Source organism: Saccostrea cucullata, unplaced genomic scaffold (assembly GCF_032062105.1).
Source record: "Saccostrea cucullata isolate Sc308-1 unplaced genomic scaffold, CSIRO_AGI_Scuc_v1 ctg1998, whole genome shotgun sequence".
NCBI classification, from domain to species: Eukaryota; Metazoa; Mollusca; class Bivalvia; order Ostreida; family Ostreidae; genus Saccostrea; species Saccostrea cuccullata.
In genome coordinates, this window is record NW_026918864.1 from 120,563 (window position 1) to 145,884 (window position 25,322).

At 36.1% G+C, this 25,322-nt stretch overlaps 1 protein-coding gene and 2 long non-coding RNA genes across 10 annotated transcripts in view; all 3 read left to right on the top strand.

Moving 5' to 3' along the window:
* Positions 1-6,284, top strand: part of LOC134272801 (apoptosis-stimulating of p53 protein 2-like) — a 37,664-nt gene extending 31,380 nt beyond the window's left edge. For all 7 annotated transcript variants that reach the window (XM_062754984.1, XM_062754974.1, XM_062754980.1 and 4 more), the window contains 5 exons: positions 914-2,629; positions 3,001-3,134; positions 3,440-3,606; positions 4,366-4,565; positions 5,207-6,284. In XM_062754984.1, coding sequence (XP_062610968.1) covers positions 914-2,629; positions 3,001-3,134; positions 3,440-3,606; positions 4,366-4,565; positions 5,207-5,251 — 2,262 coding nt within the window. In that variant the 3' untranslated portion in view covers positions 5,252-6,284. The remainder of the gene's footprint in view (positions 1-913; positions 2,630-3,000; positions 3,135-3,439; positions 3,607-4,365; positions 4,566-5,206) is intronic.
* A 10,753-nt stretch (positions 6,285-17,037) lies between these two features.
* On the top strand, positions 17,038-17,877 carry LOC134272731 (uncharacterized). Its single transcript, XR_009993269.1, has 3 exons — positions 17,038-17,061; positions 17,213-17,271; positions 17,372-17,877. It is a non-coding gene; the product is annotated as an uncharacterized LOC134272731 (long non-coding RNA).
* Positions 17,878-18,508: 631 nt separating this feature from the next.
* LOC134272739 (uncharacterized) lies at positions 18,509-18,937 on the top strand. Of its 2 annotated transcripts, none has more exons than XR_009993275.1 (3): positions 18,509-18,576; positions 18,725-18,786; positions 18,887-18,937. It is a non-coding gene; the product is annotated as an uncharacterized LOC134272739 (long non-coding RNA). The 2 variants fall into 2 exon arrangements; XR_009993272.1 differs by having other exon boundaries at positions 18,530-18,576; positions 18,728-18,786.
* The last annotated feature ends 6,385 nt before the right edge of the window (positions 18,938-25,322 follow it).

The following is a 25,322-nucleotide window of genomic DNA, read 5'->3' on the forward strand; positions in this document are numbered from 1 at the left end:
ACGAAAGCGAAAAGGAAAAAAAAACTCACAGGAGGGTTGAGTGGAGGGCATCAATGAGTGCTGGGATCCCCTTTGGTTACTCTACATTTTATTAAAAACATGAAGGTAAAAAACCCCCCCCCCCCCCCCCCCCCCCCCGCTTTCCTTTCATCTGTTTATTTCAATTTTTTTTATATTGCGACAGTTGGAGGACATTGTCGGACAATTCTTTCAGAAAACTCTTTCCCGAAGTATTTTTGTTTCAAAAACATTTCCACATGATTCTTATATATTAAAATGTTTTGCATTAAATCGTAGCTTAAATTTTTTTTAAAAATGTCGGCAACAGCTGAATAGAGAAAAAAAACCTACGCAATCAAATCTAAATTAATTTTTTTGGAAAACAAATTATATAATGCATCCCCTAAATAATTATTTTAAAATGATAAATACCTGCACGTCCACCTCTCTCGGCATTTCAGTTGCGAATGCTTAAAATGGGATACTAAATCAACTTTCTGCAAAATCATCTGATTGGTGAGAGATATGTACCCAAATACGCATGTAAATTAGTGAGGTCATTAGAAAGGTCATGTCACAAGTCATAGAAAAATATGGACTGTATAAAAATACAGGGCGGGGCCAAAAAGCAAGAGCTATCGCTCAGGCCTCAAGCCCCGCCCTGTATCCCCGATACAGTAGGAAACTCGTACTCTAAATATAACAAGTATTGAAATAGATTGTATACCTGGGAATTTAATCAGGTGTCATATTACAAGATTTAGTGAATTGAAAATATTTTTACTTTGGAGATGGATTTCAAGAAGAAATGTAAATAAGTTTTGGAAATTGGATGAAAAATTAAAGATATATGTTTTGCATGAGTACACTAGCTATGAAATTTCAAGATTTTTAAAGTGAAAATATTTTTCAGGTACGGAATAAACTTAATGATCAGCAGAATTCAAAACTGAACAAGCACAGAGAAATGCTAAATCAACGAAAAGAGGAGATATCCAAAATGGACAATCGTATTCATGAGCTACAAGAGAGGCTAAAAAAGAAGCGAGCGCATCAAGCTGAACAGAGGAAGAATTTGGACAACAACAAAAAACTGGACGCCAATCACAATCCTCGCCCCAGCAATGTGGCTCAGGTGGAACCCTATATACAGTACCGAAAATCTCCAGACGCCATTCAAAGTGAGGCAGATCTAAAATCGAACTTTGCAAAACAAGATCCGAAGTATCAGACTTTGCCTCCAAATACAAAACTCATTTCCCCAACCAAAAACCAAACAGACAATGAAAATATCAATAGTTTACAAAATAAACAGGAGACGAAACCTCCTGAGAGACCACCTAGACTAGACAATGCAAATCAGAAAGGACAGGTGACGAGTTCACAGGTGTCGGAATCAATCATTAAAGCAGCTCAGCGATATCAACCACCTGTATCTTCATCAACAGGACACCCTGTAAAACCACCCCCACCCCCCAGGTCGGCCACCACAGGTTTGACCTACTTTACACCCCGACCCTATGGGTCCACATACAGTTCCTCAGTATTATCAAATAGGGCACAAAGTCAGGGACTGGCCAATGGGCCGACAATTAATGTTCAGGAGGAAATCAGACAGGGAGGAAGTGGGCAAAGTTCTCCCGCATCCAGTGAAGGATCGCAAAACGGCAAAACTAACGACAATACCAAAGATTCCCGTAATACCTCACACAGTAATGGTGCTCCTCCCCCTCGGAGGCTTCCCCCACCCCCTCCCCCACCCTCAAATACCAAAGACATTCCCTCAGAGCCAAAACATGCTGAGGATCAGGTGGACTCCTCACGGTCTCTGAGGAAACCGCCAGAGCAAGTGGTGGACTCTAATGTGAAAAACGCTAATGTGAATGGAGGTAATGTGAATTCTGCAAAGTCTGTGGAGAACAATGGTGCTAACAATCCCTCGAAAACTATCAATTTCGCTTCCAAAAATCAGATAGCTAATACTTACATGGGACGATTAAGGCCAGATGCTTTGCAGAAATATCAGAAAAATATGGACATGTTGTATAAAAATCTTGCCAGGGGAGATGAGGCAGACAAAAAGCAAGAGGGTTCTGAAAATGACATAAACAGGCCTCAAAACGGTCAGAAACCCCCTAGCTCAGAACCGCATCCTCATATTACTCATGATCACATCCATACATTTAATCCGACAGGGCACCAATATCCAGACTTAACATCAGACAAAATAAGTCACAATCGTCCGGCAAAGAAGATTCACCGCAAGCCGTCAGACAGCAGCGACAGTGAAGAAATGGTGAGACTTCTACATAAGCATGTTGACAGACATGACAAGAACCACATTCTCAACAACACCCAGGCTACCTCGTTCATAGGGGGTGTCCCAGAGGATGTTCCAGTGGACAACATGGGAAATCTAATGGACGATTTAGACAAAGATGATAAAAATGACCAAGAATTGAGTTCTCCTGAGGTTGTAAATATGGAAGTGGTGCCCAAGAAAAAGACCAATTTACGATCCCGCCACTCCAAGAGTTCGGGAAATCGGGTCAGCTTCGACCCCTTAGCCCTTCTTCTGGATGCTTCATTGGAAGGAGAGGTGGAAATGGTCAAGAGGTGTGCTTCACAGGTAAGGGCTTCTTTGTTTGAAAAAAGTCATAATACAATATATTTTTAATTAAAAGAGTCTTCCCCATAGATTGATTTTGATCTTGTGCAACTGCAAACATGCAGCCTTCCTTTGTGTGCTTTACATCCTTTTGAAAAAAAATCACTGATATAACGATGCTCTTTTTGGTTGCCTTCTTTTTTAATTGATTGGATATGAGGCAACTTTTATTTGAAAAGCCCTCTCTTTCATCCTAATTGTTCAAAGTTAGTTGCTTGTGAAAGAAAGTTATAATTTACTATTTTATGATAAAGAGCACAAGCTTAAAAACCTTTTCAGCAGTAACATTGATACAGAACATAGAGTAAATTCTTCCTTTCCTTCTCCAACAGGTTGCTAATGTAAGCGAGCCGAATGATGAGGGGATCACAGCTCTACACAACGCCATCTGTGCTGGACATTATGACATTGTCACATTTCTTGTGGAATTTGGTTGTGATGTCAACTCTCCAGATAGTGATGGCTGGTCAGTTTCCTTTATTTTATTTTAAGAGGTTAATGTGTGCCTCTTCATTGTTTAAAGTTTTGAAAGTATTAATATTTATGAATTACAGTCAAACATTATTATCTTGAACTTGATAGGACTGAAATTAAAAAAAATTCATGATATCCAATTTTTTGAGATATAAGAGTAAAATAGTTAAAGAATAAGTGGGAGGGACTTCCAAATAACATTGAGATAATGTAATTAAACTGTATTTGAATATGATTTTTAACCCTATATGGTAAATGTTATTCAACGTTTACTATATGTTTTTTGTTTTACTGTAGGACACCTCTCCACTGTGCAGCGTCCTGTAACAACATACAGATGGTGATTTTCCTAGTGGAACATGGAGCCTGTATTTTCGCCACAACGATCAGCGACCACGAGACGGCGGCCGAGAAATGTGAAGAAGACGAGGACGGTTTTGATGGCTGCTCCGAGTATTTATACAGTAAGTAATTATCCTAGAGTACTTACTGTAAACCAACTTTTATTCGCCTGCGAGAAATATCCGCAATTTCCACGAACTACTTTAACTCTTCAATATTATTTGCCAAGAACCATTCATTTTGCTAAGCATTCAGGTTATGCTTCTGTAGTACATGTATAAATACAGCAAAATTTATTGTTCATTACAATATTGTGAATCTATACTTTTAAAATTAATAAATTTAAAAGGAAAAATGAAAACTCTGTACAACAAATTACTTTAATACAAAATGGGTTATTTTGTACCTTTGTGGAGGAATAAAATAACTCTTTTTTTCATAATCTTTGTTGTAATCAGGACATAAGGTAGAGTGCTAGCATTGTGCAGTTTTGTGAAAGATGTCTACAGTGCACTTGTTGGTAAAATGCCAGTTGATGTACAATGTCAGTAATATTAGTTGATGCACTTGATAAGGAGATTTATACATCCTTGAAATTTAATAAGTCTAGGGGTGTTAGCATAAATAACAAATATTTTAAAATATAGTGAATGCAATTTTGACATATATATATGGTCATTAAAACCTAAAAAGAGATAAACACCCATTCTATTGTACTGAATAGTTCTGGTGGTGTAATGTATAGCAATATTTTTCTTTAATAGTGCTGAAATACAATTTACCAGGGATTTTTTATGCAACAGCATTTGGGGACATCTGTACACAATTTTAATAATCCCTCAATAATCATTTAAAGTATTAATGTTGGTATTTATTTACAGGCATACAAGAAAAGTTGGGCATTTTAAATGGAGGTGTGGTCTATGCTGTGTTCGATTATGAAGCCAAAAATAAGGATGAACTAAGTTTTAGTGTCAATGATGAAATCACAGTTCTAAGGAAAGGGGATGATGTGGAAAAAGAATGGTGGTGGTCTCGCATGGGGGACAAGGAGGGCTACATTCCCAGAAATTTACTAGGGGTAAGTAAAGGGTTGCTTAGAATTTACTAGGGGTACATTAAGGGGTTGTTAGAATTTACAAGGTATACCTTAGGAGGTCATAAGAATTTACTAGGGGTACATTAAGGAAGTGGTTAGAATTTACTTGATTTAAGTTAAGAGGTCATAAGAATTTACTAAGGATATGTTAGGGGATGGTTAGATTTTACCAAGAGATCATTAGAATTTACTAGGGGTAATTTAAGAGGTTGTTAGAATTTACTAGAGGTACATTAAGGGGTGGTTTGATTTTACTTAGGGGTACAGTAAGGGTTGTTAGATACTACTAGGTGTGGATACTGTGAAATCACTAATTTTTGTGGGGGGATTAATTTTCGTTGTTTTCGAGGTGTGAAGAGACCCACGAATTCATGCCCACCACGAAATGTAAATTTTCATATGCACAACTAGTTAAAAGTTCTTCATCCATGAAATCAAATCCCCTTGAACAAATATTTTTTCCTCAAACCACGAAAATTTGACCCCACAAAAATATGTGATTTTACAGTATGTAAAAAATGTTTCTTTGGTTGTAGTTAAATTCTGATTTATTTCTAACAGTGAAAGTTGTCTGTAACAGTATAGTATTTGAAAGTAACAAAACCAATGTTATATCATTACAGTTATACCCCAGAGTGCTGCAAAAAGACAGAAGTGAAGAGAGCTAGCAGAGACACGAATTCCCTCAAAACCTGTAGAAAACGTCTAAAGTGCTATTTTCGCTACAAACAACAAGACTTCCCATCTGAGCTGCAAAGAGAAGGTCAAGAAATGATTGTTCTCAGATTAGCATGCACTAGCTGATATATAGCTCTGCAATACTTGACTGAAAGTGCTATGTATAGAAAACTGACACATTGAAGATCTGATTGTAATTTTCAACAAATGAACAAATTATTTTAACCAAGATGATAGGAGTATTTTTTTTAATTGCTAGAAATTTTTAAAAGGATGCCAGATACAAAGAAGATATTTTTAAGAATTTTGTTTAGATTTATACAATCTTTGTTTAACATTTTGTGCCAAATAAATGCCACTAAAAAGTAGAACAAAATTTGGAAAGTTTAAATTTCAGACAAAATGTCAAATGCATTCTATTTTTATCTTTATATCTCTTTTGAACAATTGCATGTGTATGTATTAATTCAAATTGTGTTGATGAACATTTCTATGAATTGTTGCTCTTGCTTTCTTTATCTTTGGTGTTCTGTAATATGAATTCTGATTCATAAAATATATAGTAGGGCAGAAAAGTGCAATATCATTCCATGGATTGCTTAATTATCTTTGATTCATGCATTATGTAAGAATACAAATTTGAGTAAAATTTTGTAGTTTTCAAGCAGTATTTACATATGACCTAAAGAAAGATTAATACTAGATGGAATTCTATATTAAATCTGTAGGGGGAATAAACTGTAATATAATAGCCCCTCTTCAAATGTTCCAAGTGTTGTAGGATAAAATTTGTACAGTTGTATGAAAGTTGTGTTGTAATTTGTGTAAATGTTTAAATTTGTACAGTTTTTCTTATTTATATATAGATTATATTCTTTTACATTTTTTATCATCTATCATCACATTTCATGCATATCTTGGCAATCTATGCAATGTTTTACATGCATCATCATGGAGGAATCGAATAAATTTGAAGCCAAGGAAATAAAAGAATTTAACTGGACAACAAAGTTTTAGTTCTTTATTAATGTTGACCCAGCAGCATTAAATGTACAGATGTCTGTGGAAAAATCACAATTACATGGGATATAAGATATAAAGAACACGAATGGTTAGATAAAAGTCCTAGCTAATCATAAACTGGGAGGTCGTTTTTCTTTATGAATTTTCAAAGTGTTGAAATTGAAGCTATTTATTGAAAAACATTTTTCAGGACACTTGAAAAAGTTGAAAAAGATAAATGACATGGGAAAGACTCCAAAGCAGCAAACACCAACACAGAGCAATTGATGAGAGAGTACATGTCGGGGTGGATTTTTTTCCCTATCTGAGAAATTGATTATTGTTGCAAAAGAAACTTGTAGACTTAGAAATTATTTATGTTTTCATCATACACTGGACGAGACAGATTTCATATTTATTGCTTTATAAATGTTTAGTCAAGAGGCTTCTTCAAGATATTAATATTTTTTTTAAATGAAACTGTCTTTTTCGCTGGATACTAACGGGAAATTTAAAAAAAAATCGAAGTACTGAAAAAATTTCCGGTAAGGGCAATTTTGACACATCAACCAAGTAATTTTTTATTGTTGGCCCAATGTGTAAAAGATGATATTGTACAATTTAAAAAAAAAATATACCCCCTTTTTTAATTAAGTAAAAATGCAAGAGCATCTAAAAAAAATTCCCTCTCAATCAAATTTATGTCTTTCTTTGCAAACAGATTACACATTTTCTCACGTTTTGAAATACAAAGACCATGTATAGAAAGCAGCTAATATAAAGATATTTCCAAAATTAAAAAGAGGCAGACGCTGACGTCCAGAACAGTTTATGATAAAGTAGAAGTCAGCATATTATAGGCCCATGAGTCACAATGCTCACCTGACTCAAAATGGCATACTATTTTTTATCATTTTTTTTTCTTTATATATTTTTATGTAAAACTTTTATTATATTATAAATAAGCCAACATCTTGGCAAGTTCATAACTTACATGTAATGTAAATATCTACATTTCACATTCATATTTCTTTTCCACAAATTATATTGAATTATGAAGCTAGAACCCGGTGACATTTACATAGACATAGGAACCGGGGGTGGACAAATACCCCCCCCCCCCTTAAATTTTGCCGATGTATAATATGCTATATAAAACATAGTTACTACATGTTTGTGCCCCCTCAATAAAAACGTTACGTCTGACATTTTTTTATGCTTTTCAAGGAATTTTTGGTATTTGAAAGTGCCCCCAGATGTAACTATTGGCTGTGGTCACCCAGGACCCCTGACATTGCGATGATGCATGGAATGGTTCAAGTTTTAGTAACCCCCTTTTAATAATTACTTATTACCGGTAATAATTACTGATCGTGTGGGATATCAAATTTCAAGTTACATGTATTATAAGAATACCTTTTGATTTTTCCCTGATGTTTTTATTTAAGTTTAAAAAATATCATTGATTTAGCTGAAAGTTAAGCAAGATTTTCTCTGAGATAAGTTCTTAAGCTAGTGACGAAAACATCGTATTTGACACAGCAGATTTTTTAAAAAAAATAAACATGGTATGAAAAGAACATCAGCATAAAAAATTGAACCTGCATCGGAGCATCGCAAACATGGAAGACAGGGTAAGTAAATGATGTTTATTGACTGGGTTCTTGGGCAGAATGTTTTTGGTCAATCAGAGGCGACAATATGAAAGATGCTCCTGCTCAAATCCATCCCCCCCCAAGAATAACGATTGTGTAATCGACTAAAACACAATTTTCCAATGAAAAAAAGTAATTTTACAACGACATGTTTACAAGCATTCAAGGACAGCGCAAGATACAGTATTCAAAACTGAGAGAGTGAATATATTACAATCTCCCAGTTTTAAACTTTATTTAAGACTGTCTTCTAACTTAAGCCTCCTTCCACCAAATATTGACATCAAAATGAAAAATTCTGATCACCAGTACATATGAACCACTTGCTAATATCTTCGTCGCTTGAAGATGCGGCTGATTTCTGCATGGCGCGATGAGCAACTTCGGAATGTGCAAGATATTTATGAATGCAAATTGTTATCATTTTAACGGATAATAATAACAGTGGTAAAAATTATGAAAAAATATTGACATGTTGATGAAACTAGCGTTTTGAGCATGCTGCAGCTACAGGTGACCCAAAGAATATTCGTCCACTTTGCAATACAATCATTGTTCAACTCTTTTTATCTAAATGAAAAATTACCAGAGGAAACATTTTCAAGACAATACCGGCAGTTAGTAAGATTAAAGCATTTTTCCTCGTTATATAATAAAATTTTACAATGACAAATTATTTATCAAACGAATAAATGAATAATTTCTCATATCCCCGTGCATACTTAGTACCGCAACCACGAAAAGATGGACCGCTCCTGCAGCCGATCATAATTTTATCAAAGAACTTGTGTTTGATGTTTTGCTACTTAAAAGATTTTCTCACAAATATTAAGTACATGTGCGATAGTCATACAAGTCTTAAATTTAGATTTTATTAAAGTCAAGAGACACACATATGAATTTCATAGGTGTAAATAATTCATTTCCAACAAGTCACCACCTCCCGAGTTTTAGGGGCCTGCTACATAACTGAAATTGCAATTATCACAATATTTGGCGAATTTGTCTTTTGGGACATTTTAAGAGGCAGTCTTCTGAAAAACCAGGCAGTATTGTATTAATGGGCTGCACACCGAAGGTGACGAATATTAGTAAGCAGAGGCAACGCATCGTTTTTCAAAGTAAGAAGGTGTGTGTGTGGGTGTAGGGTGGTTTCGCGCCGATTACGTGTTCGCGCCGAGTGGTATCGCGCCGAGTGGTTTCGCCCCGTTTATCTACAGGTAAGATAATGGTAGTATACAGTATGGCTTCCCCCCGATTACCTATAATTATATAACTTAGTACCTTGTAATTAATTAACCCCAAGCGTTAAAGTCGTGTGTCGGATAATTATCACATTTTGTATTAATACTTATAGTGAGGCCATTTTTAGCCATATATTTGAACTAATTTGATCGTCTAATTTGGAAAAATTAAGAATGGATGTTAAAATAAATATTCATTTCACAAATCTCATTGACTTTTCAATGAAGGTTGTTATTGTTTTTCATTTGATTTACAATATTAAATTATGTAGGATTCTTCTGCATGGCGATTATTCTTTATTAGACTTCCCATTTCATTGCAATATTACCTCTTCTTTATAATATAATATATATATATATATATATATATATATATATATATATATATATATATATATATATATATATATATATATATATATATATATTAATCAAATGACTTATTCGATAAGCGGTATCTTCAGTTATACAGTAGAAACCAATTGGGGCGAATCCACTCGGCGCGAACAAGTGATCGGCGCGAAACCACTCGGCGCGAACACGTAATAGGAGCGAAACCACCCGCATTCTGTGTGTGTGTGTGTGTGTGAAAAAAACAAAATAAAAAAGTTTTTAAGGTGTAATTAAAATAGATTTCATTAATTGATAAGGTTTGATATTTTTTGATAGAATTTAATGAATGTTAAACATACAGCAAATTACAAATACCAGTATTTTTTTTTTGGCATGCTACAGCTAGGAAACAACGATTTTTTCTTTGGCCCGAATTGAACACACTTCCGGTGTTAAGAGCTCGTGCAATCCGTGAGCAGTGTTCAAGTAAGGCGGGCAGTCCAATTTCAGAGTTGATCACTTGCTATTCAGATTAAAAGATACACGTTACTCCTAAAACGGAGGAATTTTTGTGAGTACGTTTGTTATAAATTGTTGGTTTGTATGAAATGTATAATTCTAGGAAACTCAGATGGGGATTAACGATAAAGTTAGACGAATAATTTTTCCATGACCAAATAGTTTATAGCCATATGTAACGAACCCATTCCTATAAATAGATTTTTTATCAGACAATTGTAGGTTAAAAATGCTGTTGGATCCTTAACTGCTGTATCATACACGTTTCGACTCTTAAAAAAAACCCCTTGCAATAAATCAGTCGTGAAGGACAATATAATAGAAGGATCCAGATTTTCTTCTTAGAAGGGTGAGGGGTGTTTGAATAATTCAGATTCATGATTCTTGAAAAAGAGATGTAAAAAGAAATCTGTCTTTTTACTTGTCTGTTTCTTTTCATAATGACTTTCAACAGGGAGTGGGGAGACGGAAAGAGGGGAGGGCAGCAAATTTATTTATCAGTTATCTGCTTGATATAGTTCTACTTACTGAAATATTTCCTGAAAATATTAGGACTTTGGTGTTAAGTTTCCTACCATATACATCTGGCTACACTCAGATAAAATACTATAAATAATTGTACCATGACATGTTGACATGAATGGGTCTTGTACTTGAGAATGGCTTGAGTCCCCAAATTTAAAATAATTTTATTCCAACCTTCCATCTGTCAAACTTTGCATTTAGCCCAATTTCTTGCATTTAGTCCAGTTTCATAGACACGATTGCTTTTTGGATGGTGATTATTTTTGTACATTATTTATATCGCATAATTGTAATTATTATTAATAACTACATATTTAGGACGATTAGATATTATACGTGATGCTGGATTCAGATGGTGGATTTTAATTACATTTTCATGATGAAGATTTAAGAATTAGTTTGAAGTTTTTATATTAGCTAGGTCTATATTCCAAAGTATCAGATCAAAACTGCAAAAATTTTGCATTTTTGGATGTACACTCTTTGTTGGGTAATTGTGTGACTTTGCCTAATTACTTAAAGACAACATTTGTTGAGGTGAGCTGTGTAATCTCTGATTACCTATGTTTTTTGTTGAGAAAATATTACTTGATCTGCCTCTCACTGCATGAAAAATGCATCATGTTTTACAATATGATGTCACATCAACAAGTGGATTGCGATGTTTATAACTTGTTATGACAAAACAGCATGCTGTAGTAAGTTTTGATGTAGTTTGATGGTGTCTACAGGTTAAAATAGCAAATCACCTGTTTTTTGGTATTTTTAAGAATTGTTGGTTTAATTTTGTATGATGTCATAGTTAGGTTTTCCCGTACAAATTAGGCTCTGCTCCTTTTTTGTAGACTTAACTGCATGTGTTGCAATTATGAATTAAATTCATGTCGATATTTAATCTGGCATCCTTTACTTATCAAAATTATATTGAATTTTCATGTGATATTGACTTTTGATCATATTTTGTCCAGCATCTGTCTGTGTGTCTGTTTGTAAACTATTTACATCATCTCAAAAACCATAGATGATGATTCAAGTTTCTTAAAATGAAGGATCACAACATTTTCCAAGGGGATATAATTGTGAATTATTGAAAAAATTAATTACACCTTTTAAAAACCCTCTTTTTAATAACCACTAGGCCAGGAAAGTTTAAACTTAGTAAAATGGAAGCATCCTCAGGAATTGAAGGATCAAGTTTGTTCAAATCATTACCCCCTGGGTAGGGCAGGACCACAATGGAAAATCAAAGTTTTACATAGCAATATATAGGAAAATTCTTTAAAAATCTTTTTCTCAAGAACCAATGGGCCAAAAAAGATAAAACTTAGGTGGAAGCATCTTCAGGTAGTGTAGAATCATGCTTGTTCAAATCAAGACTCCTGGGGGTAGGGAGGGCCACAATAAGGGAAACAAGTTTTACATTAATTTAGGAATATATTGGAAAAATCTTGTATGTCGATCAGTTTCAGATCAAGTTTAAATCGTTCCACTTCATTGGCTTTTGATGGAGTTACTGTAAATGTATAATATTTAGTGTGTACTATATTTGGCGGAAATTGGATTTTGAACAAGTTAGCGTCGATTTGATTTAATGCATCTTAATGTTCTTCTTTTAATTATAGATATATGTGTGAGACATTTAGCGTTGCACTTGAATCAGCTGATATTGCTTTCTGCCAAAAACGCTAAAAAGAATGCACAGCCAAATGTAATTCGTTTACAGTATGGCATTTATAATTTTTCATTATTGAGATTACGATCAGGTCTGTTATGCACTAATTTAAAGGTACTTGGACACAGATTTGAAATTAATATTTTCTCTATAATATTACGACTTACCTTATAACGGGTATTTTTTACGTGCTGCTAATTTTTATAAATCCGTAAAATTTAAACGCGTAAAATTTCACATAATTTATAAAACGGTGTATGTAAATTTTCAACATCGTATGTGTAAAAGTAATGCTAATTGCCATTAAGCCCACTCCCTGGAGGCTATATAATTAGTGTACTGTTAGTTTTGAACACTTTTAAGTCAATCATCAATTGGGATCATAGAGGTAAATCTCAATTAACTTGTAAAAATTATACAAACATCGTCAATTAATTAATCAGTTAGACCTACCTGGTTACTTTTTTATTTGTATTTTCATGAGTCAGACGCATGAATTCTGATAATGACTTAATAATTACAGGTCTTTCAATTATACCCATGTTTTCAATCTTCGACACTTTCTTCTGTTTCATGTGCTTTGAATAAAACTTCGTATTACACTGTACATGTATACTTTCACTTCAATTATGATAGTTTGAGTTGTTTCTCTTGTTTTTGGTAAATCCAGACGAGCACGTGGTGTGCCTATTAGCTATGTCATGTGTTTTATTAAACATGAATAAATGAAGGGTACATGGTTTGTGTATATAAAGGTAAATGATAATTTTTTTAATACATTATATAATTTGTTGCATTGTTTATATTGTTATAATTTAATAAATCTCTCTCTCTCTCTCTCTCACATCGGGTTTCCAGACACATTATTTGTATGTAAACCGCATTAAAGTGCTAACAATCAGTGATCTGGAATTTTACATCTGATGATTTTAATTTTTACGGACATGTTCAATTCGTAAAAAATTAACATGTAAAAATTTAAATCACCCTGTTTTGACCAAAATTCGTAAAAATTTACAGCAGTAAAAATTACCCGTTATACGGTATATATTTTAATAGCATTTCACACAAAAAATAATTAAAAATCTTATTTCATGTAAAAGTTATTAAAATTTTAATTTTTTTGCGGGTTTGATTGACACTTCCTTGCACTTTCACAAATTTTAACTTTATTCTTAATCCTTAGGAAAAGTGGCAATCTTGTTGTGTATTAATGAAAAATATTAATACTATAATCCAGAAAATTCAGAATAAACATGTTCAAAAGCAAAACAAACATACAATAAAATGTCAGTCAGTGCAGTTGTGGTGAGCAGACTTTGGCGATTGAACGCACCCGGTGAATCGAAAACATCAAACAATAACAGGTCCGTGCCCTGTTTACAAAAACTGTGTACATAACGCGAGTGTGCTCGATTTGCTACACTCTGTACACAACAGAATGACGATACTTGTGAAGGAGTTTTGCTTTCTAACATTTCTACTCTGAATAAAATTATTTTTCTGGATTTACTTTTTAATATATCACATGCATACACAACAAAATTGCCACTTTTCCTAAGGATTAAGAATAAAGTTAAAATTTGTGAAAGTGCAAGGATGTGTCAATCAAACCCGCCCAAAAATTTAAAGTTTTAATAACGATTAATCGGTATATTTCAGCACATTTTTTTTTTTTTTACAGTTTTCACACTTTTATTTCAAGAACAGGCTCTTGTTATCAAATTATATATCTTTTAAGAGTTGTCCTTTACTATTTTAAACTACATGTACTTAAAATCTGTTTAAAATAAATCATAAGATAATGATATTTGTATTTTGTAACTAAAGAAACTAAACTACTTGTATAAATGAAATATATTAGTTTTCAGTATTTGGGGAAATTCACCTGTCATTTCATAACATTTTAGATGATCATGTAAAACCTGATCTGTCAAAGCTTACTTTTCCCAGGCCAAGTAATTTTTAATCATGCAAAAATCTGTATTACTGAAATTGTTAATCAAACTGCATAAATACTGTTTTTAGAATTTCAATTTTTACAATGCACCTTTACTTACATTATTTAAAAATAAAATTCTAAATTTTATAAAATCTAATGCCTATTTAATGCAAAGGGTTACCGATTCGATTGGCCGATGATCAGTTGGTTAGGGTTAACCGATGCTACTGATTAATCGATTCAGATTTTCAACCGATTTGACAACACTATTCGTGATATCATACAAAAATTACTAACTTCAAATCTGTGTCCAAGTACCTTTAAAGTTCCAAACAAGCTTGTATCCGAAAAAGAAATGGGGAATCCAGTAGAGAACATGTATTGCTTATGCAATACTCTCAGAATGCTTCTTTCACTATGTCACAAACTTCTGACTGCCATTCACTATAAAGTTGACACCACTTTTCTCCATTTTGAATTTAACTTATTTTCAAGACCTATTCGACTGTGTCTCTATTGTCTTACCTCAACCTCACCATTCTTTTTAGCTCACCTGAGCCAAAGGTTCAAATGAGCTTTTCTGATCACATTTTGTCTGGCCTCCGTCTGTCTAGCTGTCCATCTGTCTGCAAACTTTTCACATTTTCGACTTCTTCTCAAGAACCGCTGGGCCAGTTTCAACCAAACTTGCCACATAGCATCCTTGGGTGAAGGGGATTCAAGTTTGTTCAAATGAAGGACCACGCCCTCAATCAAGGGGAGATAATTGGGAATTGATGAAATTTGGTGTTGTGTTTTGAAAATCTTCTCAAGAACCACTGTGCCAGGAAAGATGAAACTTAAGGGGAAACATCCTCAGGTGGTGTAAATTCAAGTTCACATCATGACCCCTGGGGGTAGGGCGGGGCCACAATGGCCGACCAAAGTTTTACATAGAAATATATAGGAAAATTCTTTAAAATCATCTTATCAAGAATAGCAAAGCCATGATTGGTCGTGGGCGTTTGGATTTAAACTATTCAATAATAAACCAATTTCTACTTGTTCCTAGCCACAGTGCTCAGGTGAGCGATGTGGCCCATGGGCCTCTTGTTTTAAGTTGTGGATCTATTCATAACATTGTTCTCATAAATCAGTGAGCTTTGCAAGTGTGACATAATTTTCTGACCTAACTTTCCTTACTTGTCACTTTAACTGCCATTTATCTGAGCTGAAGGGTATAGTGAGCATAACTTTCTGTTATAAGAGTCTGGTATCGATCTGCCTTTGTGTTTGTCATAAGTTGTCTGTAATCATTTTACATTTTCAAATTATTCAAGGTACATTTTCTGGTTCCCTGTTTGCATTATAACGATCAGAGCAGTCAAGATTCTTCTTTGACCTCCAGTTTTTCTGTGTTTTCAGGAGCGTCGATCCCACCGAGACATACATCAACATTCTAAAGGGAACATATTGACTAAAACCACACCTAAAAGAGAGGGTAAGATTCATGTCTTGAACCTTGTTTTCACAAAAGAGAAAGTGTATGCTGACCCAGAAGGATCCCAACAGCAGTCAAGAAGAGAAGAGGAGGTAAGATTCACAGTGTACATCTTACAGGCTTTCTTGATCTTTACCTCGCCAAATGATGTTGATTGTATCAGCATTTGACCTCTAAACTTCCAATTGACAGGATGCGCAACAAGCGGCAAAGCCCACCCAAGCCAAGCCCAGCCCAGCCCAACCCACCGCATCCCAACCAAGATCAACCAAGCCGAAGATCCAGCGCAGCCCAATCCAGTCCAGCCGAGGATCCAATTCCGCTACCAGGAACCCTAACAGAGAAGCATTTTGAATTTATTTCTTTCCTTCTGTCTCTTCTCTGTCTTCTGAGCACTTCCCTAATCTAACAGAACTAACCATGCCCTACCCCTTAACATAGATTTTGTTGTAATTTCGTAGAATTTGTGTGCTTTGTTTCATTGTTTTGAATTTTTACTAATCTCGTCTCAGTTGTATATTTTCAGGCGCTCGGACGTGGTACAACGCGGGAGCACCCAGCCAGCCAGCCAGCCAGCCAGCCAGCCGTCATCCAGCCAGCCACAGATGAAGAGGAAGGAGCCCATTGCCCAGCTTTGTCTAGTGGCTTACATTTGCCAAGGCGGTGAGTTACAGGCTGCTATTGTAGCACTTCCGGATCCCTGTTTTGCATTTTAACTTGATCAGAGCAGTTAGGGTTCTTCTTTTGACCTCCTGATTTTCTGTGTTTTCAGGAGCGTCGATCCCACCGAGACGAACAACAGCATTCTGGGAAGCAAGGATCGACTGCGACCGCACATGAAAGAGAGGGTAAGATTCATGTGCAACCTGAATTGACTGTCTTGATTTATCTTTTCCCCATCTCACTTGATGAGATCTCTCTTGACGTCTTGTCTTTCTACTGTAGATATGCGGTTTGATGCAGCCCTCTATTCCGAGTCCTTTGAAGTGGAGTCTGCCAACCCTGGGACGGTAAGATACTTTGTGCACGTCTCGCGCTCTGTGAACTTTTTCTTCATTTTGACTCTCTAGTCTTGACACACTTTTTTGACTACTCCACCTTTGGTGTTAACAGTTCAGGGTAAGGCTGTTGTGGATTCCCAGTTGAATTAAGGACTGCCGCCTGCCAGAAGAAGTGCAAAGAGTTCAGGGACGTACTGCGGCCAACTCCAGCATTGAAGGTAAGAGGATGCACAATGAGTGTACACCTTCTATTCTGTGGACTTTTGTTACCCCTACCTTGTTGTGGATGTGTTGCTTGGGGTTTGACCTGTGCACATCTTTGTTAACAGGTATGGAGTTGGACTGGTCTGGTTGCGTTGAAGAATAGCAGACCGTGACCAGTAGGCAGCAGTTCTGTGATGTACTGCGGTCAATCCCTGACGTGCAGGTAAGACGCAGCATGCACATCTTGCGGTGTGTCCACTTTCGTTACTCTGTGTTTGTGTTAAATGGTATCATAACTTTGCTCTTTGCACTAGCTGAAATTTTGTCAACTCTTAGGAATTTGTTTTGATGTCTTGATTTTGCTTTGTTAGCAGAAGCGGAGGTGTATGCTGACCCGGAAGGATCCCAACAGCAGTCAAGAAGAGAAGAGGAGGTAAGATTCACACTGTACATCTTACAGGTTTTCTTGATCTTTACCTCGCCAAATGATGTTGACCGTATCAGCATTTGACCTCTTAACTTCCAATTGACAGGATGCGCAGCAAGCAGCGGAGCCCACCCGAGCCCAGCCCACCGCAGCCCAGCCCAGCCAAGGATGCAGCGCAGCGCAATCCAGGCCAGCCGAGGATCCAATTCCGCTACCAGGAACCCTAACAGAGAAGCATTTTGAATTTATTTCTTTCCTTCTGTCTCTTCTCTGTCTTCTGAGCACTTCCCTAATCTAACAGAACTAACCATGCCCTACCCCTTAACATAGATTTTGTTGTAATTTCACCGAATTTGTGTGCTTTGTTTCATTGTTTTGAATTTTTACTAATCTCGTCTCAGTTGTATATTTTCAGGCGCTCGGACGTGGTACAACGCGGGAGCACCCAGCCAGCCAGCCAGCCGCCAGCCAGCCGCCATCCAGCCAGCCACAGATGTAGAGGAAGGAGCCCATTGCCCAGCTTTGTCTAGTGGCTTACATTTGCCAAGGCGGTGAGATACAGGCTGCTATTGTAGCACTTCCGGATCCCTGTTTTGCATTTTAACTTGATCAGAGCAGTTAGGGTTCTTCTTTTGACCTCCTGATTTTCTGTGTTTTCAGGAGCGTCGATTCCACCGAGACGAACAACAGCATTCTGGGAAGCAAGGATCGACTGCGACCGCACATGAAAGAGAGGGTAAGATTCATGTGCAACCTGAATTGACTGTCTTGATTTATCTTTTCCCCATCTCACTTGATGAGATCTCTCTTGACGTCTTGTCTTTCTACTGTAGATATGCGGTGTGATGCAGCCCTCTATTCCGAGTCCTTTGAAGTGGAGTCTGCCAACCCTGGGACGGTAAGATACTTTGTGCACGTCTCGCGCTCTGTGAACTTTTTCTTCATTTTGACTCTCTAGTCTTGACACACTTTTTTGACTACTCCACCTTTGGTGTTAACAGTTCAGGGTAAGGCTGTTGTGGATTCCCAGTTGAATTGTGGACTGCGGCCTGCCAGAAGAAGTGCAAAGAGTTCAGGGACGTACTGCGGCCAACTCCAGCATTGAAGGTAAGAGGATGCACAATGAGTGTACACCTTCTATTCTGTGGACTTTTGTTACCCCTACCTTGTTGTGGATGTGTTGCTTGGGGTTTGACCTGTGCACATCTTTGTTAACAGGTATGGAGTTGGACTGGTCTGGTTGAAGAATAGCAGACCGTGACCAGTAGGCAGCAGTTCTGTGATGTACTGCGGTCAATCCCTGACGTGCAGGTAAGACGCAGCATGCACATCTTGCGGTGTGTCCACTTTCGTTACTCTGTGTTTGTGTTAAATGGTATCATAACTTTGCTCTTTGCACTAGCTGAAATTTTGTCAACTCTTAGGAATTTGTTTTGATGTCTTGATTTTGCTTTGTTAGCAGAAGCGGAGGTGTATGCTGACCCGGAAGGATCCCAACAGCAGTCAAGAAGAGAAGAGGAGGTAAGATTCACACTGTACATCTTACAGGCTTTCTTGATCTTTACCTCGCCAAATGATGTTGACCGTATCAGCATTTGACCTCTTAACTTCCAATTGACAGGATGCGCAGCAAGCAGCGGAGCCCACCCGAGCCCAGCCCACCGCAGCCCAGTCCAGTCCAGCCCAGCCCAGCCCAGCCAAGGATGCAGCGCAGCCAAATCCAGTCCAGCCGAGGATCCAATTCCGCTACCAGGAACCCTAACAGAGAAGCATTTTGAATTTATTTCTTTCCTTCTGTCTCTTCTCTGTCTTCTGAGCACTTCCCTAATCTAACAGAACTAACCATGCCCTACCCCTTAACATAGATTTTGTTTTAATTTCATAGAATTTCTGTGCTTTGTTTCATTGTTTTGAATTTTTACTAATCTCGTCTCAGTTGTATATTTTCAGGCACTTGGATGTGGTACGACGCAGGAGCAGCCAACTAGCCACAGATACAGAGGAAGGAGCCAATTCTAACAAACTCTTAACAAATCATCATAACAAACTACCAACAAATCATCGTAACCAACCAATAACAAATTATCCTAACAAGTAGGGGTGGGACAATATACAGATCTTGCGATACAATACATATCTTAATACATTGACATGATACGATACGTATCTAAATATTATGATGAATTGTAAAAATATTCAAAAAATTAGTACTTTATTTGATTTTTTGTCTTGACATTAAATCAATATAATAAATTATAAAACTATTCGAAAGAATAAGTATTTTATTTCATTTTTTTGTCTTGACATTTAATCAACAAATTAACCTATATCAAATCATATGTGCTTTGAAATGAATTCTTGAAGTTCATCAATTTCATTGACTAAAATTTTACAAAAATAATAATGCTTGTACATATTACCAAATTTATTAATAAGTTGTTTACAAATAGTTGTGTAATTCAACAAGGAACACTGACTAAAAATTCTTTTAAAAAACAGCACATATACATTATTATGAATTGCTGAAAATCAGTAGCTAAGTTGAGATTACAAAAAAATCCAATTTTTTCTGGAAACGATACGTTCTGTGTATAGCACACTACATACTAAACTTTTCATGTCCAATTTTCCAAAGCTGCTTAAAAGTGAAAACGTTTTACACCTAATCAATGACTTATTAGTTCTAAAGTGTGTTTTCAATTTCAACATCATCTCTTCACTTCGTACAAGCCGCCATTTTCCTAGGACGGGTAATTTCATTTTTAATTTTTGGATAGTTCGTTCGTGTATTGTTTCATATCAATATTTTAATTCTTGTATCGTAAACCGTATCTTAGAGGAAAATATCATTATGTATCAGTATATCGTCCCACCCCTACTAACAAGCAACTAAAACTACTAACAGTCTGCTAAATGTTGTGTGATGCGTCTAGTGTGTTGGTGTTAGTGTCTGTGTGCTTGTCACCTCTCGCTTTCAGCCATCACCGCTGGCTAGCAGAAATGCGAAAAGGGAATGTCGTCCCCTGCCAGTACATAGCCTCTCCACAACAAGTCCTATGCGATGCCTCCACGTGGAAGCAGACGGATACTGGGCACTTTTGGTCCCAGGCTAAGTTCACAAGGGCGAACAGGAAGATGAATCTTGAAAGCCTTTTCTGGCACCTCATCTAACATCTTCATTAGCTAATGGTTTCTGAAATGCCACTCTCCTCATAATCCCTCTGCATACAGTGCTGTGAAAAGACTGAATTGGTTTAGTCATGTGATCTCAAATTTTGAACAGGTACGCACAAATTGCATCATCATCAGAAATAAATGACGCATTGATTCTTCATTTGTTATATAAATGTGCAAATGTATATCTTCAGTATAGATTCTAATACATATTTTGCACATATCTTAAGATTTTTGATGACACCATGTCTATTCATAGAATAGCATATGACCATTGTTCACAAGAGTAAAGAGTCAAAATATGTCACGAATGCAGATATGGTCATTTACAAAAAACAAATGCTGGTTGGTCAAAGTCGATAACTTCAATCACAACTTGAAAAAAAAATCCCAACTTTTTTTAAATACGTACCATATGCCAAGGACTTATGAGGAGAGTAGCGAATCAGAAACCCTTGGCTAGAGGAGATGCTCATCTAGGAGAGAAAACTGATCACAACCTGATTTAGTAGGAGACTCCAATGATATAAGTGCTGGCTATTTATCCATATTGAAATAGAAGTGAACCTTTGTCCATTGTCTGTTGTCATCTTTGTTGAATGTAAACTCTCATATTTTCTTCTTCAGAACTACTGGGCCAAATTCAACCAAACTTGGCACCAAATATCTTGGGTAAATGGGATTCAAGTTTATTAAAATATTGGCCCACACCCTTTTCCAAGGGGAAATTATTACAAACAAGTGAACAATTAATGACATCTTAGACTTTTAAAATTCTATGCTATGTATATATTTTAAGAAATGAAATAGATTGTTTTATACAAGTTTTGTATTTTTGACTGAATACATTATATAACAGTATACCTAGATTCTGTTTAGTTCCCCATTGATGGATTATGCTTTGTTCCTCTCTCCTTTACTGATATGTAATGAAGAGAGGGATAAAACGTTATCAGCTGTGGGTTTCAGATGATGCCATCCACCCTTTATGAATTTATAGGAAACTCTCTTTAGGTGTGCATGATGCAACTTCCTGGATGGTGTATAGTCTTTCTTTCAACGTGTGAAACCTAGGCAAGTGAATTTTTGGGTAGGCATGCTATCTTGATTTTTGTCCTATACTTGCCACTCGGGGCCAATGAGCAGGGATGGATATCTTTTGTGCTAGCAGCTACTGCGACATGGGGCCTCGGTTAATACGGTCTCATCCAAATGGCTGGTCTCCATGTCCCACAGTGGGAATCAAACTTGCAGTGTAAGGATCAACTCCTTAATTTGCAACTCTATCTAGAGCATTATGCACTAACCACTGTGCCACTCAGTTTTGAATGAGAAGAGACGGGGCTTTCATATGAAACGTACCGGTATATAACCTGTGACAAGACCTTTTTAAATGCACTATGATTTTTTGACCTCGTGACCTTGACCTTGAATTTTGACCTACTTTTTAAAAGCTTTAACCTTGGTTATAACATTTGAATGAGAAAAGATAGGGTTTTCATATTAGACCTGTGTATTGCCTGTAAAAAGACCCTTCTAAATACGCTATGATATTCAATTCAGTTTGGCCTACTTTTAAAAGACTTAAAATTGGCCATAACTTTTGAATGGGAAAACAGGGCTTTGATACTAAAGATGTATTATCTGTGACTAGACCTTTCTTAATACACTATGATTTTTTTACCACATGACCTTTTTCTTGAAGTTTGATCTAATTTTTGGGGGTTCTGGAGTTGGAATGGGGTGGCTTAATTGATTACCGGTAGATAGTGAAATATATAGTGAAAATGCATTAATTATTTGAAAATCTTCTCCACTGCTCCTGGGAATTAAGCTACTGAATTTGATACACAGTTATGATGAAGAAAAGTGCCTCTTCCCAAATTATGAATTTTATGCCCCCAGGGTCAGGGGTTCCTGGGGGGTGGGGCTCTAATAAATACTGAAAATGAATTAATTCTTTAAAAAATCTGCTCCGTTATATTAATCAAACATTTAAAATGGACAATGGTACCTTTTTCAAAATTGTGAAATGTGTGGACTTAAGGTAGGGGTTTTTGTGGGATGGGCCACTACTGATTATTGCTGAATATTACTGATTAGTTGAAATGCATTTTTTTTATTCCCCTAATCTGTGTATATGTATTAAATAACCATTCTAAACATGCTAAGTGAATAGTTATGATTAGCAATGCTGCCTCTTTCAAAATTGAGAATGTCATGCCCTCTGATTTAAAACATAAACCAAATTCAATTGTTTAAAGTTGTTGCATGCTGCTCAGGTGACCTCTAAGGCCCATGGGCCTTTGTTTATTTCACCTCAACGAAGTTAGGGGGAACTTATGTGATACTTCAGTGTAGGTGTCTGTGTCAGCATCCCAGGTTAAGGTTTTTGGAGCTTAATTTTCTTTGTAAGTAGTTCTATGCCATTTATTGATCAAACATGCATAGAACATGCTTCTAGTGTGTTTCGCTGTACCAGATAAAGTTTCAGATGCTGCAATTTCAGCAAAGGAATGACCAGGTTAATGTTTTGGAGCAGGTTTACATTTTTGGTGCAATGTTTGGTTTAGGTCTTACTTCCAAGTAAGTATAAGCCCTGTGTTGACCAAACGTGCATGGGGGTCATGATTTGAACAAACTTGAATCTACACTGCCCGAGAATGTTTCCATATAAATATGACCAATCATGGCTTTGTTATTCTTGAGAAGAAGATTTTTAAAGAATTTTCCTATATATTTCTATGTAAAACTTTGGTCGGCCATTGTGGCCCCGCCCAAACCCCGGGTCATGATTTGAACATGCAAACTTGAATCTACACAACCCGAGAATGCTTCCATATAAATATGACCAATCGTGGCTTTGTTATTCTTAAGAAAAAGATTTTTAAAGAATTTTCCTATATATTTCTATGTAAAATTTTGGTTGGCCATTGTGGCCCGGCCCAACCCCCAGGGGTCATGATTTAAAGAAGCTTGAATCTACACTACCTGAGGACGCTTCCATATAAATATGATCAATTATGGCTCTGATATTTTTGAGAAAAAGATTTTTAAAGAATTTTCCTATACATTTCTTTGTAAAACTTTGGTTGGCCACTGTGGCCCCGCCCAACCCTCGGGGGTCATGATATGAACAAACTTGAATCTACACTACCTGAGGATGTTTCCCCAAAAGTTTCATCTTTCCTGGCACAGTGGTTCTTGAAAAGCAGATTTTTAAGTCATGCCACCAAATTTTCACTATTTCTGAATTATCACCCCTTGAATGAGGGTGTGGCTCTTCATTTGAACAACTTGAATGCCCTTCACCCTAGGATGATTTGTGGCAAGTTTGGTTGAAATTGGCCCGGTGGTTCTAGAGAAGAAGTCGAAAATGTAAAAAGTTTATAGACAGACAGACTGATGCCGGACAAAATATGATCACAAAAACTCACTTGAGCTTTTGGCTCAGGTGAGCTAAAAAGCAACCAAAAAAAAAAAAAAAGAAAAAAAGAAGAAAAAAAGAAAGGAAGAAATTAAAAAAGAGCAAAACTTTTAATGCTGCCTGCTTGAATTAACATATTTACATGTTTCTTCAAGCAGAAGGTTCCAAGCCCTTAAAAGCAGAGGAGAAGTTTTGGTATTAAATGTTTATGACATTCTGTAAACCAACTTGATCATGTGCGAGAGCCTCGATATTGTGAATAATTCTCACTGCGAACCAATCCTTAAAGTCTCCTTCTATTGACAACAGATCAAAGAAAGGCTTGATCACGAAAATTCAAATCTCTTTAAATAATTTTTAGTGCTGTATTTTGCTGAAATGATGTGCAATGCAGTATTTTGCTGAAATGATGTGCAAAATCATTATTTTCAGAGGCAACTTTGTTACCATCTTAAAAAAGAGGCTACAATGCTCGTTTTAAGGAGGCTGGTGGGTCAACAATTTAATCCCAAATTAACCACCAGATTTAAATTATTTTTTTTACATACGGTATCTTTAGCTGTCAACTATCATTTGGCAAAGAAAAAATTCATATATTTTAGTTTTAAAATTTTATCATTTTGTATATCTTTATATGGAGCTCTCCTTTTAAAGGAGATTGAAATAGTCTAAAAATGATCCTGTTGTTATTGAGAAGAGGTTTTCAAAAATCATCTGAATATTACTTTGACTTTTGACATAACTGTTTACTAGTACATGTATTATGCTTAGAATTTTTTCCTATTTAAAGTTTTATATACTCAACAAAAAAAGAAACGCATATTGTTTTACTCGTCAAAGAAATTTTTAAAATGTACATGAAACAACTATTTTATATAAGATTAGATTGCAGTGTTGATACTGCAATGCCACGCCGAAACAAAGATGAACACAACCAGGCTAACTATGATACTAAACGGAGCTACGCAACAAGAAGTTGCAACTGTATTTGGAATAAATCAATGGGCTTTGCAACCGTTAAACTAACATCTGAAGACCACTATCTGGCCATCTGCAGGTAACCAAAACCAGGCAGGACCGTCAGACCCCCCCCCCCTTTCCGCATTTCATGCGATTCAGAACCTGTTGTAAAAACTGCTGCTACAATTGCTGGATGAAAAAATCAGCGTAAAAGTGCATAAATTGTTCGCAAGAGACTGAAATGAGATGGTATTCCTCCACGATATCCGTACATTGGAAACCCACTAGCATTGAGACGTCGCACAGTACATATTGTTATGCCCCTTGAATTTGGGGGCGATGAAAATGGCATCAACTTGACTTTTCAATTTGCAACAAAGGACATGTTTAATTTTTATCACAACACACTCTAAAATCGCTTAAATAAAATAAGGTTTGAACTGAAAACTTAGATTTTCATATTATTCTGATTATGCGTTTCTTTTTTTTTTTTGTT